The following is an 18,610-nucleotide window of genomic DNA, read 5'->3' on the forward strand; positions in this document are numbered from 1 at the left end:
ACTCTCGTGGGTTTGCTTTTGGTTCTCCCAAAAGTGTTCATAACAATCGAGACAGTGTTCCTTACTTATAAACTCATGATCAACCTCTTAATTAGCCGACGTGGGAATCCTCTCCCAACAATTTTCAATAGAAAGGTTATCAAACTTTGAAACATGTTTAACAGGACAAGAGTTGGTGGATGATGAGAAAACGAACCATAGCCTGAAAAGCTTCAAAACTGTCTCCTTCATGGGTCATGTATTTGTAATCTAATGGGCTCGCCAATATTTACATGAATCAAAATGGACATTAAAAGCAGAATGAAATGGAAACCAATTAATTAACAAAATAATTAAATTACTTTGGAGCCAGACGTTGAAACAAACATCTTCATCTTCGTTTCTCTTTGTTCCAATGGATGAGGTCGAGGAGCCATTGAAGAAGGCTTGCTTCAATCAAACAAAGGACCAATTGATGAATGAGAAGGCAAGGCAATGGACCGTCGTCTCGTCTGCCTCAAAGACTTTCCACGCAATGGCTTGTTCGTATGAAACGTGTCGCCCCATGGTCGATGCACATATTCCACCAGGCAAGTATGCAAATCCCTGATCGAAAAGCCGAACACAGTTTACAAAATACACATCACCAACAGAATCTTGATGCAAAGAGTGAAAGTTAATCTACCTGCTGCATTAACTTTGGGAAATCAGAACACAGAGCTTTGCGACCAGACTCGTCAAAGATCTTATCCAATGTGATGTCTTGTAAGGCTACTAGAGTTGTCTCCAACATGTCAAGACCAGATTGGTTTGCAAACAGGAAAACAGGCAGTGCCTGCTGCAAGTAAAACCAGACAAAATCAATCAAATTACTGAAAAAGAAGTTTCTATATGCTGTTTTGTTTTATGTACCTTAAGCGAACAGCACAATATTGCATCCTGATGATTCCAGAGATTTTTCAACACGGAATCAGTTTCCAACGAATCCGACCTGATCAACTCCGATCCCAGTTGGAAACTGAAACAAAGATATCATTTAAAAGAAGATTAATAAACTACAGTATCGTCGAGCTATATAGCCTAGTTAGATCCTCCAATGTTATATCCTTTATGTTTCCGTTTTCTGCTCGTACACAACTAACTAACGCGTGCAGTGTATGAAAGAAAAGTTGTGATCAGAAGATACCTATAGCTCTTGCATATCCAGTGTGCTAGAGTAAGAGCTTCTGGGGAACCAGGAGACAGCTTTGGACCCAGTGCTGGACTGCCCCCAGAAGGAGATATGGCCATTGCAACTCGTTGCACTGAGGAAATGACGCTTCGTACGTACTGGTGTGCCATGTTCGTAACATTGTCCTGCATGCTGCTTTCGAAAGGAAACTGGAATGCAATAGTTAACACTGATCTAGAGCTCTGACTTGATGATGCATCTCCAGCAGCATTGCTAGTTCCACAGCCCACCTCAAGACTTGATGTTAGATCCAGAGTTCGTTGACTACCTTTCGCGTCACTCTGCATTAAGAATTTTTCGGGTTATAGGGTATCATTCATCGAGCAAATGAACACATTCGGCACAAGACGAGTTTAAAACACAGCACATATCCTAAAATATAAATTCCATATGCCACACAAATAAAAATTCTAGGATGGGAACAACATTGTCCACTAGAATTCAATCCTCAGAATGAAACTTATGCTTACAGCCAAAATAAAAATTCACATCAAGAATAAGTATGGAGGATCACTACAAATTCATATGAAACAATTATACTCAACTGATCTGGAATCCAATGGGATGATTCGAAAGCCAGAAGGCAGCAACGGGGCGTCGTCTGGAAACATCTCATCAATAGGTGCAAAAATGAGTTCTGAACAGGCTCCTACAGCATTCTCGTCAATTCCACTACATATCTGCAACATGAGCAACTTATTGTTAAACCAGACAAGATCATTGAGCATCCAAAAGAACTTCATAAATAATCAAATACCAACCTGAAGAAGATGAATGTCCCTCGAAACAAAAGCATCTTCTTGTACCATAGGATGTCCCTCAAGTCGAATTACTTCAAGCAACTGGAATACACCATAATCAGATATTATATAGCTCTAAGCACTAGATGACAAGAAACAGAGACCATTTAAAACAAACCTCTTCATTCTCGATTGTGTGACCAAGTGGCATGATGATTTGGCTACCAGTAAACCTCGTGGGTCTCATCCCAGGATATGCGTATGAATTGGCTTTAAGGGTTGCCGCAGAGTACGCATCAATGTTGAAATCAGCCCACTCTGAGCGATGTTCTCTCAAGAAACGAACTAACACAGCAGGAGAAACATTCTAGCATGGAAAAAAAAAAACAAGAAAAATGAACAAAAGCATTTCTCTATTTGTATCTTATTAATGAGAAAGAATAATCCTACCACATTTATCAAACCAGTTCATGACAGTCAATGACATCAAAATCGATGCTAAGAAGAAAATAGCTACTATAAGTTACGCAACAGTAAATAATCATACTTGGAGTAGCATGGATGCCTTTGCACAAAGAACACCCCCAGGATAAGTCAAGGAGTTAGCAGGGTTCGATGTTGTGCCAAAATTTTTCGTAGAATTCACAGCAAGTACCACATCCTCAGCACCTTCACAATTAATCAATGACCATCCGTTGTCATTAAATCCATTCACTGCATCATTGAAACCCCTGAAAGAAGATAATGCACATATGAGTTTGACATACATGTTATACAGTAATAAGAGAGAGCATGTAGATACCTGCTCAATCTTTGGCTAAAAGTTCGCAAAACAGCAGGTTGCCGGCCCAGACCATAAACCACTTCACCACTTGTCTCCTGAGCTATTTGCCTAATGTACCGCAATGCCTTCACAAAGACAAGTGTGCATTCAATTGATAAATCAAAGAAAAATACAATTGTTAAGTCATGCTTTCGCTGCCCTCTTCTCGAGCAGTACAGCATAAAGGGTCATCAAAAACTCGCTATCATACATGGATTTTAAGAAAGAAATTTCCTTCAGCAATTCATATTTTCCACACCTAGCGCCATTAACCAGAAGACTACACTGTAGAACGCATAATAGGTATGTGGGTATTTGTAAACTCCAAATGTGTACCAAACACATTTCATCATTATAATGTGTACCAAACAAGCTCTAAATGGTATGTAAAAAAAGTTCTTGATTAAAAACTACAACTTTTCAAAAGATCTATAATACTTTCAGGAAACAATTCTCTTACTGCTATAGTCATCTTCTGAGCCACTACTTTTGATGATTCATAAAGTGGTCGCAACACCTCAGGAACATTCCATGCCTACAATATCGATAAAATAGGAGTAACGTTACAATCAAGGAATCAAGTTTTCCAGAGTAAAAAAGATCTGGGAGAGCAAGCAAAACAAACCTCAAGATTTAGGTGATCAACAATATGTATGATGGATCCACCACCCTCACATGGTCGAATCAGGTAACCACTTGGGAGCATCTCAGCTCTCACAAACTGAGCAGCAGCTGCTGCACTAGGACCAGCACCAGAACCAGAGAGTGATCTCTCGCAAACCTGAATATATGGAGGGCCAATAAAAGAACAGATATTACCCTACACATCTATTTTTCATGAAGGATCAACTGCCTATAAATATCGATGGATCAAAAATAAATGTTTATTTACCAAAAGAGAAAATTACTATTGTGACAACTAAAACTCATGCTTACCACAAGGCTGCCATTTTCTAAAGTTGTTGTGTATCTTAGCGTCCAAAAATCACGTGCAGGAGCAAGGGTAGTTGGAGCATACACCTACAACAGAACCGACTCCCTTCACTACTGTGCTCAATACATGAAAGGAAAAAATAAAATCAGACCAGTTTTTTTACCTGTGTGTAAACAAGTTCAATTGTCCCACCGTTTCCAGCTGGAAACATGGTAAAAACCTCGAGGCTCCGACAATCACGAAACCACGAAGGACGATCTTTAAGGATCTCGGCAATCTGCAGAAAACCTAATTGTTAAAATTCTTTTACAGACTCATGACCGTTTATCACTGACATGACTGGTCTTTACCTTCGAAGACTCCAAACTTACAAGACCACAGGCTCTTGCTGCCACTCCACCACAACTTTGTGAAATGGCAAAGATCCCAACCGAATCCGGACCAGGCTGGCAATAAATTATGATTCAGTTATGATGTTTTATATCAGATAATAAAAGGTGACTTTAAAAGCATAAAAATCTCTATTGAAAGAACACGTTCAAACCTTCATCCCAGGCATCTGAACCCAATCAACAGCAGTTCCTGTAGCCTTTGAAAGGAACTCTGCCAAGGTCTCCTCTGCAATGGAAAGGAGTCTGCCAAACACATGGAAGACGCATAAGGTACGGTGACATGCAAACATACTGCTCATTTAGAGGTAAGAAGAAAAAAAAAAAACAAATCTTAATTGGTTTAGAAAATTACCCAGCTGCGTTATTAGCATCTCGTCGAGAGGGCTGAGGAGTGGTGACCACAGAATCGCAGCTTGCATCGGTAGTTGCTGCTGCTGGCACCTGAAACATGGGAAATAATAATCATAACAATAGGATCGTAAACCACCCTTTATGGAAACATAAAAAATCAAAAATCAAAACAGAAAATTCTTCTACACCAAGATAGCCAGCTAAACTTCTGACATCCACAAAAAGAAATTTAATACCTAGCCCAGAATTATCTAATTTCTGCCGTAAATGTGCCAACATATACTACATGTCAAACTATCAATATGGTTAATATAGAAAATAAGTCACTTTTAATATAAACAAAAAGAAATGACTCCATTTAACAAAATTTTATCTTTTAGGATATCTGTAAATGCACAGAAGATAAACTAACAGATGGATACATAATAATTATGCTTACTGTTTGCAATTGCTGCCGCATAAACCCATTTTCACACACCAATTGTGAAACTTGTTTCTGAAGCCGATCATTCTCCTCCATCAACAACTTGTTCATAGCATTTAATTTCCTGTTCACTGTTTGCAGCCGAGAAGCCTCCTTCCTTTGCTTCTCCCTACATCTGCATGGCCAAACACCATTACCATTCCGCATCCCAGAACAGCAAAATTCCAAAACCAAAGTAATTATTTCTGTATGGTAAGAAAAACAAACTTAAGAACTACGATTAAAGCTGTTTTTATTACATTCCTCTCGGGTTAAGCAAACAAAAGATTCATAATACTATTTCCAAACGCCACCGGTGTCTGGACATTTGAAATTGCAGGAAAAGTGAATCACTTTAGACATAAAATCAGATCAAGAAGCGAAGGAGAGGAAATGCTAAGAGTTGAAGCCAAACATCTGCGTAGTAAATCAAAGAACTATGATAAGATACTAATAACGAAAAAGGATTGTGCAAATACCTGCGATTCTGAAACCAAACTTTGATCTGCTTAGGCTCTATGTTGGAAAGAATTGGGCACTCCCGGACGAGCTGCTGCCGTCGAAGAGAACTTGGTTTCGGGCACTCAGCATAGACTCGCTCAAGAGCTTCCACCTGCTCTGATGTGTATCGAACGTACTTCCCAGTACTGTCAAGATGCCTGGTTATGCTCCCACTACTACTCTCCCTGTGATGAGCTATAGCCATAGCCATTTCGTCTAAAACCCACAACGCAGATTCTAATATCCCAAGCTAAAATCGCAGAGAAACCCAACACAGAAACCCAAAGAACTTGATGGATTCGATGTCAAAGCTTATGTAGAAGATTTAAAGGCTCAAATTCGAGACCCCAGGAAGTTTTCTTAGCCTTGGACCTCGATAGAGAAGGGAAATGCCAAATGGGGTTGCAAAATGAAGCCCCAGTAGTACAAACACTCGGCTCAAAATTCAAAACAGTACCCCTTTTCCTCTAGTTCTGGAAATCAAAGCTAATTCGTTCAACTGAAAGCACTTGAGCAGCAAGAAATGGAAAAAGAAACTCGATATCTCATAGTGGAAGTTCAAGTAAAAACTGGGTCGCTGAGCTAAACAACCCCACGCCCCCTTTTCGCTATGCGCCACGCATAAACACCATTAGAAAGAAAGAGAAGTAGAAGCATTCATGTGGGCATCGAATGCCGTGGCGTACCAGAGAAACATATAGAAGAAGAGACAGAGAAAAAGACAAAAAAAGGGCGAGTGAGAAGCAAGTAAGGAAGGAAGAGGAGCTCGGTGCCCTAATAATGAAGAAGAAAGAAATGTTTGGGCGTGAAGCGAAGTGAGAGAGAAAGGCAAAGAGACGATGATCTGAGCAGAGGACTGTGTGAGAATAAAAGAGAAGAAGAGAAATTGATCTGCACGCATACCGACAAAACTTGCCAGTGGGAGTACCCTTTTTTTTTTTCTTTTTTTTTCTTTTTTTTGTTAGATAATATATATTATTAAATAACAATTATTATAATAAGCTGATTTTATTTTTTTATATTATATTGTAAGTGATGTGATTTCGGCGCATTTACGTCGTTGTCCCTTGTGTGGAGTTGAAATGACGAGTTAGGCCACTAGACGCCGTCATTCTATGGCATTACCCTCCTCTTCTTTTTGCTTAAAAATATTTATACATATAAATTTATTATTTCACATCATCCTAATTTTAAATATAACTTTTAATAAATTTTAAAATTAGTTATTTCATAAACTTTATGTAATTAAAAGATATATTCAAGTAGAGACTATATAATATATATATATATATATATATTATATTATTGTAGTATTTAAATTTACAGCCAAAATTTAAAAACAAAAAATAAGTTCTTTCTTAATCTTCCAAATTTAGCTTAGATTTAGAAAACATATAGAATGTAGACAAAAAATCAAGACTAAAGCTGCAATAGCCAAATCCATCACTAACAGATATTATTATCTTTTGCTTTTTCTTTCGGGTTTCCTCTCTCTAGCAAACGCGTTTTTACAACCTTGAGAGGAAACCCGAAATGAAAAGTCTAAAAAGGACAATATCTGTTAGCGGTAGGTTTAGGCTGTTACAAACGGTATCAAAGCCAGACAGTACCAGTAGGGACATTGGGTCTCCAAAGGGTGGATTGTGACATCACATATCGGTTAGAGAGAGAAACGAAGCATTTATTATAAAGACGTGGAAATTTGAAAGGAAAGCCCAAAGGGGACAATATATGCTATCAGTGGGCTTGGCTGTTACAAAAGCTAGTAAAATAATTATGAAACGAAGCATCAACGTGTCACTTTTGGAATATCAATGATTAAAAAAAAAAAAAAAAGATAAAATAAAAAAAATATTTAAATGTAATAATTTTATAAATTCAATTTGTTTAAAGAGGATAGGGTTGTAGAAGCCTAAGTTTAAGGTATAACCTAATTGGATGAGTATAAAGTGTGACAACACCACCTTAGACTTTGAGTCCACTTTCAAAATTTCTCCCCTTTTTCTTTTGGGTATTAAATCTTCTAACTTTATCTACAAAATCTCTTAAATTAAAAAGAAAAAGAAAAGAATAAGAATATTCTAAGGGCGAGTGGCAAAACCGTGAATTCTTGGGAACATCAAGGCCAAATCTCTAACACAATAAAGACGAAAATATGCGGAGTTTGAAGGCGGTTTCATAATTCCAGACCAACATTCCTTATATTTTTATTATTCTTATTATTATTTAATTAAAATAAAGGAGAAATTGGTCCACAATCTCAAATCTTCAGTTTTTATTTTTTATTTTTTTAAATATATATATATATATATATATATATTTTTTTTTTTTTTTTTTTTTTTTTTTTTTTCCATCCCCTACCCTTTTGGCACGCGCAAAAAGTAACCTCACGTGCTCCCCACTTCTCTCAATTAACCTAACCACCTTACTTGACATTCCATTTGTTTACTCTCATCCCCAATCTTAAAGAACTTACCTCTTTCTAATTCGTCTCATTTAGAATACTTTGTCAAAAAAGGGATGAGGCTAAGTACACAGTGGGAAGTTTGATAGTAATAAATGGAATGTTTTAGAAATGTTTAGGAAAAAAAACGATGCAGCTTTTGGAAACATTTAAGTTTTTTTCGGATGAGGCTGTTACTTTATAAGGAAGGAACGTCTACTTGTCCATGTAGTTTGTTGAACAAACTATCTAGATCCTCTTCCTAAAGTAATAGAGAGATCTTTTACTTGTTCCAGTTGATTTTGGGATGGACGACTAGTATTGATCTGATAAGTGAAGTTGTCGTATGACCATTTGGCTCGGACACCCGAATATTTGTGTCTACTCCCATAACCATTAACCACACATGCTCGCCTTAAATGAAATGACTCTCTAAGTTACTTTCGTTCTAGAGTGATATAGGGATTGTATAGTTCCAACCTCTTTTTTTTCATGTTTTTCCTGGAGATTTGGAGAAAGTTGCAATCAGTAGGATTTTCTTAATCCTTCCTTCTCAAAAGCAAGAAGAACGACAAACTCAACAACTCAATCGTATGGATATGTAAAATAATGGATTTTGAATCCTACCAATAAAGGGATGGAAACAGATACTCAGACTAAAGCGAGTAAACAGAATTTCATACCCGATCTCGTAGATACCTATAAGAATTCTATGAAAGCAGTATTCAATCCAAGTCTGACATAGGATTAAAAGTGGGAAGGGAGATTAGGAATCATATTAATGAAGTAAAATAAATAAAGTGTTTTGAGTAGGGGAAGGGAAAAGGAAAAGCAAGGAGAAAGTCAAATGGGTATATTTTGCTTTACAAAACTTTAGGTTATGGGATTAACATTCTTCCACTTTGTCCCCTCCCCCTTCGCCCCACCCTTATAATCCTTCCTTCATCTCTTGTTCACTTTTCTGTGCTTTTCTGTTTCAACACAAAACTATAATATATAAGAGAGAGAGAGATATGGTGGAGGGTTCCATCTCCTTTTGGGTGAAGCCATTGCTTTTGTCATAGGAAAGGAATAATATTAGTGGAGAATTGGTCCCACTCTTCTAACTTTGCTTCTTTGCCACACTTTTATCACAGCACAACTATTGTTTTTTAGAGGCTCTAAAAAGATCAAACTTGGCCAATGCCCCTAATCATATTCCCCATTTCAGGCCTCTGTTGTTTTCACTATATAAAGTAAAAACTCAATGGATAGAGATTGGTGGTTGGGGGAATTGCTCTACCAAATTAAACCATCTTTTATTTCACTCTCCATTCTTCATTTCCCTCTTCTTTTACACACCACACCCTTTACTTTCCTTCCTTCTTAAGCTCAGACTTGATTGATACCTGTTTTCAATCTCCCCCAAAATTAGCAATGGGATCAAAATCACTTTTGAAAATGTTGTTTTTAGATATTGTTCATCTAAAAGTGTTTCGACGTGTTTTTCAAGTGATTCTTGAGGTGAATTTTCAAGAGTAGAATTGTTAGTCTGTTTGTTTGCTTCCAATATTTTAACCTGAAGAAACCCTACAAAACTCCCATCAATTATGGGTGTTGAAGATTACCATCCTGGGCAATTAGAATGTTTTCAACAATAGTACAAAAACAAAAAAGTTGTTCATGCCAATTCTTTTTCCGCCGAATTTGATATGACACTTGACAATTGAAAACCCATTTTGCTGATTCATGTATTGGATCCAAATTTCCCATCGTGGGTCACAGTTATGATTAATCACTTTCTTGTTTTGCATTTTAATACTGATCTTAATGATGAATGTTATGAGTAATTAAGTTGATTGTTGAAAGTTTTTGGGATTAATATCAGATCAGAACTATGTGTTTTTGCAAATAACTAGATAGGATTGCGCTATATCACACTGATCTTCTTTCTTCTAGTTTAGTCCCAACCATCTTGTCCTTATTTGGGAAGTACGTAGACAAAAAGAAAAAAGGTAAAATAAGGTAATAACAAACTAGTATTAGGTCAATGTTTTAGGCTTCGAATGTTTACAGTTGTGATTTGGAGGGTGAAATTATTGTGTTTTATTCCGTCTGGATGAGAAATCCATACTCCCTATCATCCTCTACTTTCAGACAGCTTTCAATGCTTTAGACTAAGACTAAGAATATAATGTAATGATATTTTAATCTTAACCTTATTGCTGGTTGGTTTCATGATTTTGTATCTTTCAATATGTTTTTGTGTTTAAGAATTAAGACCCTTCGTTCCACGTCTTCCTTCCCAATAGAATAGACAGAAAGATGGAGAAGTGATGAAAAAACAATGTAAGATTGTAAAAGAAAATACCTGGAAGACATATGGAGCTCAACCCACTTAATCATTTTCAACAATTCTAACACTTGCCTTGGCTTTTAGAACCTGCAAAATCAAGGAAACTGAGAAGTTGTGAATGAATGACTAAAATCTTTTGGCAAATGGCAAAAGGCGAACGACTTCAGAATTAACATTCGGCTGTGGATACTCACTCGGTTACCTTAAGGCTAACTATTTGGTCATATATGGCAAACACAAAACTGTCGAGACATTACAAAGGAGACTAAAACAGAACATTAATCTAATAACATTAGATGATTTGAGATTATCACATCATATGGTAAACATGACAATCTATTGGATTATGGGCTGTTTCAGATTTTGAACTGTTTTGGTTTCTTCATCCAAATTGATTGCTCTTGTGTTCTGAGTTTCTGGTACTTGATTAGGAGGCACCGTGAGCGAGACTGGAGTGGAAGCAACTGAATGATCTGCTATCAGGGTATCGGCAGAATCCTCAGTAGCAATGGTTGGAGGATCTTGTTTAGGGACAGTGGGAGAATCTCCTTTGGAAAGAGCAGAGAGTTCCTTTCTTGACAATGGTGGAGGAGCAGCAAAAACAGGAATGGCTTGTCTAATAGAGACAGGAGGGGCAATTCGAATGGGTTGGGAAGGTCGCATCTGGGAGGGTGCCTTCAGGGGTTGTGGGCATGGTGATGCAGAGTAAACAGGGACAGCAGTTCTTATAGTCACAGGTAGTACAATTCCCCGACAAGGCATCCTATATTGTTGAATCGGGACATAAGGAATGGCTCCAGGTGCCGGGAACCTTTGAGGATGACTCCCACAGGCTGTAAGAGGATGTGATGGTAACGTAGTGCTGTTGTTTTTCGTTGGTGGTAGTCTGCTTCGAGGAACTGGTTTTTGGCAAATGAAAGGGAGAATTTTCGATGTGGTTGCAGGGGGAGGTTGCTGACTGGTTGCTCTTGGAGTTTGAAATGAAAGTTTTTTTGGGAATGGCATTGGGGCATTTGAGTTAGTCCTGAACGTTTTCTCCTTTAAACAATAGTTTGATAGTGCCCGAGCTATCATAACTTGCTCGGGCTCGTCGCTGCTTTCAACTGCTGATGAACCTGCCGCTTCTTTTGCCACTGGATAGAGGAAACATACTACAAATCATCCACATGTTTAATGACAGACAATCAATATATTAATGAGAATCCAATGCCAAATTCTTCTTCCAAAGATGATCAAGATCCATGTAATATCCAAATTAAAGCACACTAAGTTCATTAAATAAGAATCTTAAAGACTGCTGAGAAAAATTGAATCAGGGGGATGAGGGCTGTCATAGAAAATGACAATGTATAACATTTTCTGCTAGCTACATGATCTTTTACGATGGTTTTAAATTTTCAGGAAGAAAAATTCAAAAAACAAACTCACATTGTTTCAAAGATGACCAAGCTGCCAAGGCTGCATTCTTCTCTGCCTGTTTCTTATTTTTGGCAGGTTCCCCAATGAACGTGATTCCAGCCAATTCTATAGACCCCGTAAAAACAGGCAAATGTCCAAGTCCTGATCTGACTGTTGTATATTGTGGCAACGGAGCCCCGACTCTCTGGGCAATTTCCTGCAAGAGGTTCTTGTAAACCCCTGTTTCGTCCTGATCATAATGATATTACTTAGTCACTAAACCAAAAGGCCTGTGTTCACATATGAATAAATTCAGATAACAAGATATGTTAGGAATTACGACTCTCCACAATGATATGATATTGTCTACTTTGATCATAAGCTCTCATAGCTTTATTTTTTGGTTTCCCAAAAGAACTCATACCAATAGAGATGTATTTCTTACTGAGCATGATCATTCCCTAAATTAGCCAATGTGGACTCCTTCCTAACAATCCTCAACAAACAATACAGAATTGACATCATAGAACGATAACTTCAACAGCCATCAACTTGAGCAGCGCATACAGAGGCTGCTTTCAGGGACGTATAAAGAAAAAGCTAATAGGACAAGTTAAAACATAAATTCTTAATTACTTTCCTCTCGAGATTTCAGTAATTTAAAGCTACAAAGCTAAAATTTCGGCCACTGAATACACTGCATCAAGCAAATTTAATATTACCAACCATCCCCATAGAAAATCCCGCACGCAACTGGTCCCGTAGTGATATTGATAACGACAAAACAAACCCAGGTAGCCATCAATGTTGAGGGCTTCCGTCAGTAACTTTCCTAAAATATACTCTGCTTCTTGAATTTAAAGTCTACAGTAGTCGGCTTCGTCAGAAAAAAACAACTGCGTTAGGAATCCGCTCAGCCATTAGAGGAAAGAAGGGGAAAAGGTAAGGGTGTTTATGTAATTTTGCATCATGAAAAAGCCAGGTTATCGTAATCGCCGACTCCACTCCGACCGATAGAGGTCGCAAGCCGGAACGTTCAGGCGTCACCGCTGCGTACGGTGAAGCCGTACTCAGGAATCGAAGGAAATCAAACCAACTTACGCTGCACGAAGTATCGAAATTCCAATTCTAGCAGATTTTGATCTGCGATAATAGGTTTAAAGACCAGCAAACGAAATGAGACATGGAACTCGAATATGGCGCGGAAAAATGTCAAGCGACGCAATCTATTCTAGTTCGTAAAAGTTACTGATCATTGAGAAAAGAAGATCAAGAAGAACAATAAAAGTGAAATCCAACATACAGTAAAACACAATACTCGCAACAACAACAGGAACTTATTCAGAACAATGAATTAGCGAGAATACGCACCAGGATCCGAGCAGCAAGCGAGTGAGATGGACCGCGATTCGCAAGGGAATTGAGAGCAATCTCAGCCGCCGAGTGCTCAGCCTGCCGGAGAGTAGGACAATGGTTAGGGCTTTCAAAAACCTCGCCATTAAAGTTAACGGAGGCCTTGAACCTCGGAGCATGGTCAGGACCTTCCCTAACAGACGAATAAGAAGGAAGATTAAAGCAACTCCTCTGCGCCAACTCTTGGAGCTGGTTCTTGTACATTTCGCCTCCGATTTCAGCTCCCTTCCCGCCGCCAATCACCTATAGAAACGGTAGGCAGAGGCGGAAGAGGTAAACTGACCGCCTCAGTGGTCGCCGGAGAGTGAAGTAGGACGATGGAGAGGATTTCATCGGCCAGAGAGAGAAATTGGAGTAAAATTTGGAGCGAAAGCGAGTGGGTAATTGATTTGTCATTCGATAAAATTAAAAAAAAAAAAAACAAAATAGTTAAGAGATTGAGAATTTATTGTTGCTCTCAGTCAACTGCATGGGATGTGATCTCGTCCTTTTTCTTTTTTTTTTTTTTTTTTTGTTCAATTTTCATAATTAATTAAAAATAGTTTATTATAATTAATTACGGGCTCTTACTAGATTTACGAACCTTCTCACTAAAGATTCATGATTAAGTAAACTATAAGCTTAATTGAGTTTCTTTTAATCTTTTCATTAAAAAAAAAAAACAAAGCTAAGATTAATTTGAAAGCACCTCGTCTCGATCACACCTTTTTGTCTAAGTGCACTTGATTGCGACAGCCCTCTCGATACCTTATATTCGCTTTGTTACTAGTGGTTGGTTTCTCGTTGCGTTGGCGTTTTTTCGAATGTGGAAAGTGTTGGATGAAAGTCATCGGCTAATTTAGGGAATGATCATAGATTTATAATTAAGTAATACTCTCTCTATTGACATGAGGCCTTTTGGGGAAGCCTAAATCAAAGTCACGAGCACTTTTATATTCAAAGTGGACAATATCATACCATTGTAGAGAGGCCTTTTGGTATTGTTCTCGCGGCCCGCACCAAAACAGTGTTTTACCTCTAGATTTCCAGTCAACTGTTGCGCCTCAACGCACTTCGGGGGAGAACCAGCTAGCTATGGGTTCAGGCCTTTTGGTACTGCTCTCGCGGCCCGCACCGAAACAGTGCTTTACCTCTAGATGCCCAGTCAACTGCTGCGCCTCAACGCATTTTGAGGAGAACCAGCTAGCTCTGGGTTTGAGTGACATTTCACTCCTAACCACAACTTATACGCTGATTCTTCAACATCAGTCGGTTCGGACCTCCACTTAGTTTCACCCAAGTTTCATCCTAGTGCAACGTGAAGGGCATAATTGTCAAAAGAATAAAAGGAGCCCAGGAGATAGCTATTTGGGCCAACCTGTGATAGGCCCATAATTCATCGACTTGGGCTTGCGGTCCACATAGCCTTCAGGTTTTGGGCCTACTGGGCCTCTCTTTTGTTTTGAAAATGAATTAGTAATTAATTGTTAATTTATAAACACACATAAACCATATTATAGTTTCGAAGTTATGTAATTAAATAAGAAAAAAAATAAAATAAATAAAGGAGAAAATTTATGGGATATATAATTGAAAGATTGTGACACATAATTGAAATATATATATATATATATATATATATATATATATATATATATATATATATATATAATTATTTGGTTTATTACAATCATATTATTAACGGCCTTCAGGTACGCCAAAGGGCCATTTTGAGGCCTTTTCTTTTATATATATATATATATCAAATCGGCGATGGAGTCACCGGTGGTTCCGATGACAGCGACTACAAAAACCCACAGTTAAAGGGTGGTGGTGAGTTGGTTGCAGATGAAATTTGCGGCGGTGGTGGCGGCGGCGGTGTTGGTGCTGAAGAACTGCTAGAGTTGGCCGACGGAGATCCTGGAATCCATTTCATTTCGGAGTTAAAAGATGGCAAAAAGTTTTTATTTTCGAATTTTTTTTAATGGGTAGCGTTTGTTCTTTATGCCACGTGGTCTCCTTTTTCCACGTCATCTACTCAATGAACAAGTCACCAGCCACGTCAACTTTTTCCTTTTATCTACCTCTTATTTATATTTAAAGATATTCATGAAAAGGGTGACGACTATAATTTTTCATTTTTGTGGGAATTTTTCTTTATACATTTAAATAATAATAATATATATATATATTCAAAGTATTTTATATTTTTTTAATATAATGTTAAATGAAAAATACAAAACAAAATAATAAATCTAATAATATTTAGATAATTTTCAATATTACAATATATCAGTTAATTTTATCTGTATTTATATATAAAATTAAGATAGGACTAGGTAGTGATTGAAGACGGTGAATGTAATCACGATCTCGGACCCCATTTAGCTTAATGAAAGAAATCATTTTGTGACACGTGATACAAGATAAGTGAATTTATCGAGTTAATTTAATAGTATTTTAAAAATTAAAACACAAAAATAATATTTATTAAAAGGTTATTTTTATTTTTAGAATATGAGAAAAAAGATATATTTTGCTTAATACTACACCCATTAATGAAACATCCATTTCCCAGAAACTCGCCAGCTACGCCAATATGGCAAACGTGAAAATTAAAATAATAAAAAAAAAAAATTAAAAAAAAGTAAAACGAAGAAGACGACGCGTCGGAGAAATCCTTCCTTTCCCAGTTTTTGTTTTGTTTTACGTGCTAAAACTACATGTCGTAAAATTGTGATGGTTTGGTTTATTTCTAAGATATTTCAATCCTGGAACCCAGTTTTTTCCCAAATTGCATTTCGGACCCTACTCAGATCTCTCCCTTTCAACGTCCTCCCAATTCCTTCCTGCACCGAAAACGACGCCGTTCTCGACCTCGCCAAAAACTCGTGAGGCGGTACTCTCATTTCCTCGTCGCCGTCGCTTTCCTCCTCCAAATCGCCCTCGTATTCCGAACTCCGCTCCTCTCTATACTCCTCCTTCAGAATCTTCGACCAATCCGGAATATTCACCGGCAGCGACGACGCTCCACCTCCGCCGCCGCCCTCCCCCCGTTTCGACGAACCTTTCTTCGATATCGACGCCGCCGGAGTTGGAGATTTCCGCCTCTCCGGAGACTCCGAACCACCGGGGTTGAAAATGTCCGATTCGTTGAATTCAAACGACAACTCCGACGTGAACGAATGCGGGCGGCGGTGGTGGCCGGTAAGAAACCGGTAGTCGGAGCGACCGTAACAGCTTTTTCCGGTCGCCATGAGAATCAACGGCTGTTTTTTTTTTTAAAAAAAAAAAACGAATTTCTCTAATCAAACACCCAAATCGTTGGGGTTCAGATTACATTTGGTTAAGCCCTTTTTATAAAGCCTTTGGGGTGAGGAGAGACAACGGTGGGGCCCACGGGGTTTTCATTACTGATAATGGATAAGGCTTTATTATTTTTCACTATTCAGTTGTACGTATGAATTTACCAAAAACTCCCTGCGATTTTCATGCAAATTCCATGTTGGATATTTCAATTATCCACTCATAATGCTCAATAAAGGATTCTGTGAATCGCACCCCATGATAATCGGGGAAGGACAGCTCGTCGGTGTCAACCGACATGTAAATGAATGGCGTCGATAATAGCCACGTATGAGGTGGAGATTAAGCCTAGCCTATTGTGTCACGCAACTCGGATGGGTCGGGAGAGGGGTATTTTGGGAAGAGGAAAATGGCTGGAGTCAATTTTTGTCGCGACGTGAGTTGGGTTATTTACTTTCTTTTCAAAGCTTGAGATTTGGATAAAGAGGAAAGTTAAAGCAAGAGGGGAGATTTTCAATTGGATAATTTTATTTTATTTTATTTTATTTTATTTTTTATATTAAAGTCTAAAAGGACACGTGGCGATATTCTATTGTAGGCGATGGAAGACGTATGATTGCACGTGATGTAGGCCCCACGCTTGGATCTCGTGCGTTTGCTTGCCAGCTGGCCTCGTTACCCTCTTGTCCTCTCACAAATGACAACCCCAAAATATCCCCTCCATTTTTCAATATCTCGTTATTTCTGGTTATCTCACGATAAAATCATTACTTTTTAATTTCAATGTCCTCATGGGCTTTACTTTCTCAGGCCTGGCTTAAACGTCAATGTACAGGCCCAACATTTTGTTTAATTGGGCCTGGGCCCATTAAGAGCTCTACACAATGGACCTTTTCGGTTTCCTGGGCTCTGTTCCTCAACAAGCCCAATAATCTACTTGCATCTATTTGATCTATTAAATTTTAAATTAGATAATTTAATTCAAAACTATTAATTTTATATATTAAGTTGTATTTTAATTTCTTTTTTCTTTTTTCGATCCATTCCTTTACTTATCATCCCTAGAGATGTCTATGAGATAAGGCGGAAATGGAAAGTCTTTTCTGTCCCCGTTCCTGCCACCTATTTCATTCTTTATTCTCACAAAATTTTTCATTTAATTTTGTAGAAATTCTTAGCCAGAAATTTGTACGGGTTTCCCATGCCCGCTAGTAATTTTTTTCTTTTTTTAAAATAATTATTTTAAATTTTTTCATTTTTCAATATAATATTAAAAAATGGTAAAAATCATAATAAATTAATAATTTTAGAAGCAATTATATATAATGTTTACGGACTATTATTTTAAAATTTTTAAATTTAATATTAGAGCGTAATCTTTAACCATTAAAAAAAAATTTACAACATAAATTTAAATATTATAATTAAAAAATGAACTAATTTATTTTTTTAATATATATATACATACTCGTGAAGAGTTGGGTTAGATGGGGACAAAGAATATAATGTTCTCACTCTCTATTTATCTCGTCCTCCACCCAATTTATGTGACCGATAAAAAATGTTCTTCACTCCCTCCTCATTTCTAATTTAAATGATGAATTTCGTTCCTATTCGTCCGTTCAGGGCATCTTTAATCATCCCTCTTTCATAGCTTCTAGACAATTTTCATACGAACTCATTGTTAGGATCGCTCCACAATACACACACTCAATCAAAATGAACACAAATAATACGAGAGAGAAATTGAAGGACTCAAACGGGCGTGTTTAACACAGTCATCCATCTTTTCCCATGGAGATATACAAAACCCACAGCCATTAATAGCCATGAAAGAATCTCTAAAAGGCTTCAAATCCGAAAATTTTCTAAGATCTGATTGCAGCCACAGGTGGTTAGAATTAACAAGGCCCCAACACCCACGCTGTTGTCGGCCACAGACACAAACAAGCATATTTTGAATGCTAAGACCCTGTCCGACAACGTCTATCACTACAGCTCGCCATACACTTATGCTTTGCACCCAAGCCATGAAACAGAGAATATAGGATAAGATCCGTCTCGAACAACCACGAACAACCAGAAAAATTATTTTCTAAGAATGATGCTCGGATAGCATGTTAAGAATAAAAAACATAAGTGAAATTGAAAATTTTTTGTTTCAATGTCTGTCACTTTTGTTATATACAGATCAATATAGATCATTTCAGCCTAATTTATTTTTAATATTGTCTTAGTTCATTCATGAATGGAGTCTCGAGTTGATTAGGGTAATAAAAAAATAAATTCAAAAATAAAAAATTCTTACCAATTTTGTTCCAC

The 18,610-nt window shown here is 37.5% G+C and overlaps 2 protein-coding genes and 1 pseudogene across 3 annotated transcripts; all 3 read right to left on the reverse strand.

Annotated features, from left to right (window-relative positions):
• Nucleotides 1-203: 203 nt before the first annotated feature.
• LOC111777207 (homeobox-leucine zipper protein REVOLUTA) lies at nucleotides 204-6,270 on the reverse strand. 2 transcript variants are annotated; one of them, XM_023656688.2, is made up of 18 exons: nucleotides 5,393-6,270; nucleotides 4,890-5,049; nucleotides 4,452-4,540; nucleotides 4,252-4,342; nucleotides 4,058-4,153; nucleotides 3,871-3,984; nucleotides 3,710-3,793; nucleotides 3,399-3,554; nucleotides 3,234-3,308; nucleotides 2,753-2,859; nucleotides 2,498-2,681; nucleotides 2,129-2,317; nucleotides 1,972-2,052; nucleotides 1,756-1,890; nucleotides 1,166-1,491; nucleotides 892-997; nucleotides 665-814; nucleotides 204-585 (listed from the first exon to the last, which is right to left on the reverse strand). In XM_023656688.2, exons 1-18 carry the CDS (start codon nucleotides 5,623-5,625, stop codon nucleotides 436-438), a joined length of 2,526 nt encoding a protein of 841 aa, XP_023512456.2. In that variant the 5' UTR covers nucleotides 5,626-6,270; the 3' UTR covers nucleotides 204-435. The 2 variants fall into 2 exon arrangements, with proteins under 2 accessions (XP_023512456.2, XP_023512455.2); XM_023656687.2 differs by having other exon boundaries at nucleotides 665-817; nucleotides 5,393-6,269.
• A 4,066-nt stretch (nucleotides 6,271-10,336) lies between these two features.
• Nucleotides 10,337-13,417, reverse strand: LOC111776722 (double-stranded RNA-binding protein 2). The gene is made up of 3 exons (XM_023656048.2): nucleotides 12,962-13,417; nucleotides 11,621-11,840; nucleotides 10,337-11,325 (listed from the first exon to the last, which is right to left on the reverse strand). The coding sequence occupies exons 1-3, from the start codon at nucleotides 13,205-13,207 to the stop codon at nucleotides 10,529-10,531; spliced, it is 1,263 nt and encodes a 420-aa protein (XP_023511816.2). The 5' UTR covers nucleotides 13,208-13,417; the 3' UTR covers nucleotides 10,337-10,528.
• Nucleotides 13,418-15,468: 2,051 nt separating this feature from the next.
• On the reverse strand, nucleotides 15,469-16,324 carry LOC111777757 (protein S40-4 pseudogene; annotated as a pseudogene).
• Between the last annotated feature and the right edge of the window lie 2,286 nt (nucleotides 16,325-18,610).

Source organism: Cucurbita pepo, chromosome 16 (genome assembly GCF_057944985.1).
Source record: "Cucurbita pepo subsp. pepo isolate OVF chromosome 16, ASM5794498v1, whole genome shotgun sequence".
NCBI classification, from domain to species: Eukaryota; Viridiplantae; Streptophyta; class Magnoliopsida; order Cucurbitales; family Cucurbitaceae; genus Cucurbita; species Cucurbita pepo.